Here is a 3,613-nt window from a genome sequence, read left to right as displayed (position 1 = left end):
CCCACGCCAAGCGCCACCGCCGATCTCGCCCCACCACGCACGTCCTCACAGGGTTCCCGCGGCGCTGTCGCGCATCCGGCCGCCCGTTGGAGATCCAACGGCGCCCGCCGCTTCTCCTACCTTTGTACTGCACCCGGCTCGTTCGTATTAAAGCTGCCTCTCGCCTTCCTCGCCGGCCTCCTCCATTGCTTTCCGTTCCGAGGGAGGAGTTGAGGACAGATGAGGGATACGAGCACGGCGAGAGATGAGGGCCCCGTATGCAAGGTTGTAGCCGGGGACGGGAAGGTTGCCGGCCTGGCGGCCTCCGTGCGCCGCCGCCGCCGCCGCCGCCGCCTACTCGAGCTCCGGCGGCTCGGGCAGGACGCGTCGGCGGCGGCGGAGAACGAAGCGGCGAAGACGATTCAGTCGGGTACGGGGACGGACAGATCGTCGGCGGAGACGGATCCCGGGATGGGCTGGCCGGCGTCCCTGTCGCACGGCGCGGTGTCGGTGATCGGACGGCGGAGGGAGATGGAGGACGCCGTCGCCGTCGCGCGGACGTTCCTGGCCTCGGCGGACGATGGGGGCGGCAGCAAGGACGGGTGCGGCGGGGAGGAGGACTTCTTCGCGGTGTACGACGGCCACGGCGGGGCGCGAGTGGCGGAGGCGTGCAAGGAGCGGATGCACGTGGTGCTCGCGGAGGAGGTGGGCCTGCGCCGGCACGTCGGGGGCGACGTGCGCTGGAAGGAGGCGATGGTGGCCAGCTTCGCCAGGGTGGACGGCGAGGTCACCGGCGGCTTCGCGCAGGCCAAGGCCGACGTCGACGCCGAGTCGCCTTTCCGGACCGTGGGCTCCACCGCCGTGGTGGCCGTCGTGGGGCACCGCCGCATCGTCGTCGCCAACTGTGGGGACTCGCGAGCTGTGCTCTCCCGCGGCGGTGTCGCAGTGCCACTCTCCACTGACCACAAGGTATCGATCTTCGTCTCGACACTGACATGTATGCACTCAACCACCTCAGATTGTTGTTTAATAAGTTCATAAATTAATATCTAATGCTAGATTGCAAGTATCCCCACATACGATCAGTACTCTGCTGCCTCGGATTACTGTTTACTTCAGATGATGTTCTGCGCGTGACAATGCTTAGATCTAATCTTCTATGGAAGCAGTACAGGATTAGTGCACTAATTTAGTCTCCCAAATATTCCCTGCTGCACATGAAAAGACGATCTCGCCTGCCTGCTCTTGGTTGAGTGGTGCCAGAGCTGGCTGTTGTCGGTCAGCGTCACTTTGTTCGCAAATGGAATGGCCCCCGCCGTGGCAATCTCCTTTCTAGCTCCCTGCCGGCCCGGGTGGTTGCGGTTGGTGCAAAAGATGCAGCATTTCGTTGAGTGGTAACCATTGCTTGCTAATGAAATGGCAGGCCACGTAGATGATCTCTCTTGTGGGGGGAAAAGCAACCTAGGTACTGCAGTGCTGTAGTGCCGTTCCTCAATGAGTTGTGTTAGGTTCAGTTACTCTTCCCCCACAAAAATCCTTTTGCCTATTGTGGATGCTCCAGCTCCAGCGCCTTATGCTCTTGCCCGGTGGTCGGTGTCATTCCTGTATATGCTTGCGCTGAGGAGGTGTGTGCGTGCCGACCGGTGACTAGTCCAACTGGTGTGCATTCATTCTGGAGGACATAGTTTACATCACCTTGTTCTCCGGGAGCTATATAAGTTTGCAATTCAGAAATGTTTCCAAATGTATCTTCTTCTAGTAATGTGCCCCAGACATGCATAGCAGACATCACTCTGTGGAGATGGTTTAGATGGAATCCACGAAGAAATTGCTTCATGTGCTACCGAAAGATTCACTTTTTCGTAATGGTTTGGTGGCGGTACATATGAAATTCTCATGGAAGTGTTAGACATAATGCGATCTTGGTTAATCCCAATTTAACCCATTAGTTAAGCGCAACGTAACTAATTACATGATTAAGTTGTCATTAAGGGTTAATTAAGAAATGAGCCTTTGATTGGGGGTTAAATGCAAAATGGTTAGGTCCTAGGTTAGTTAGCCCTATAAATATAGGGGCAGCCCTGAACTCGAGTTTAATCACGTCATTAACTCCTGTTAGCAACTGTCCCTTCTCAAAATGTAATCTGGAGGGCACTAAGCTGATATAAAGGCCGATCCATGCTGCCAGGGATCTCCCCGAACCGTCATCACTACAACAACTAAGAGGGGATGACTTCACCAAATTCAGGTTATAATATAATCCCTAATTCCGCATTAATTAAGCATTGTATTCATGTGATTAGTGATGATCCTGCACCTAAGGTTAGTTTTCAATCTAACAGGAAGCTGTTGCTTTTTAGTGCCAGAATCACTAGGTCCGATTTGTGATGAGATCTGTAGCAAACAGCTCCTCAAAACTAACCTGAATGTCATTGGGATCCACCAGTTATTACCGCACTGCCCAGATCTATATTTAGTATGATATTTTTTCTCTTTCTCTAGTGATGAATCTATTATGGGATGTTGCTATCCTAGTCTAGTACTACGTAAGAGTTTGCTGAACCTCGCTAATTCAGTCCCCAGACATCACTTTTTTTTGGCAATTGACATGTAATGCTCAAAAAAGTGATTCTAATTGATGTTTGTTCTGACCACGCAGCCTGATCGTCCAGATGAGTTGGAAAGGGTGGAAGCAGCCGGCGGTAGAGTCATCAACTGGAACGGGTATCGTGTCCTGGGAGTGCTGGCAACTTCGAGATCCATTGGTAACAACATCCTTTCTCCTTACCTTTTCCTACAGTTATCAACAACCATATGATTCTTTAGTTCTTACTAAGGACGATAACAATGAATATGCAAATGCTCAACATAATCAGCAATCGTCTGAACCATTTGTGTCTCACAAATATTTCAGGGGACTACTACCTGAAGCCGTACGTCAGTGCCGAGCCGGAGGTGACGGTCATGGACCGGACAGACCAAGACGAGTTCCTCATACTGGCAAGCGACGGGCTGTGGGACGTGGTCTCCAACGAGGTCGCGTGCAAGATTGTCAGGAACTGCCTGAACGGGCGCGCGGCGTCCATGTTCCCCGAGTCCGTTGCAGGCCGCACGGCCGCGGACGCCGCGGCGCTCCTGATGGAGCTTGCCATGTCGCGCGGCAGCATGGACAACATCAGCGTCGTCGTTGTCGAGCTGCGGAGGCTGAAGGGGAGCAGCTAACGCGGTTTGATGCACTGAGACCGTGAGCGTGTAGCTGTAGTGTGTAGATGATGACAATTACTATTTGAGCATGGTTAGAAGCTGGAAAAGATCTCGGCTGTCAGGGTTTGAATTGGAGAGATGGCGGTGCTGTTTGTACAGATGGATGCTTGTCGAATGCTGTGATTTTTCGTGTGCTAATCAATAGCTATTATATGCAATTTATATTCTCTTGGTCCCTTCGTTACACAATATATATGTGGTAAAGTTTCTTTCTGCCGATTTGCTACCGAGTAGTCCATATAGTTTGGGGTTCAGTATAGTACTCGAATTTGTCACAGTTGTTCGCTGAGAGTATTGAGTACCACGTAGCAACAGGTTTTCTTCAAGGTTCAAGAACAACATTGCTCAAAGCAGGGCTTTCTTGGAGCCT

General features: G+C 52.4%; 1 protein-coding gene across 1 annotated transcript; it reads left to right on the top strand.

Moving 5' to 3' along the window:
* Positions 1-3,410, top strand: LOC133929454 (protein phosphatase 2C 51-like). The gene is made up of 3 exons (XM_062376208.1): positions 1-948; positions 2,639-2,744; positions 2,894-3,410. Exons 1-3 carry the CDS (start codon positions 220-222, stop codon positions 3,199-3,201), a joined length of 1,143 nt encoding a protein of 380 aa, XP_062232192.1. The 5' UTR covers positions 1-219; the 3' UTR covers positions 3,202-3,410.
* The last annotated feature ends 203 nt before the right edge of the window (positions 3,411-3,613 follow it).

Source organism: Phragmites australis, chromosome 9, assembly GCF_958298935.1.
Source record: "Phragmites australis chromosome 9, lpPhrAust1.1, whole genome shotgun sequence".
NCBI lineage: Eukaryota > Viridiplantae > Streptophyta > Magnoliopsida > Poales > Poaceae > Phragmites > Phragmites australis.
The sequence above is the reverse complement of the archived record's forward strand: the minus strand, read 5'-3'. Positions and strand labels throughout refer to the sequence as shown.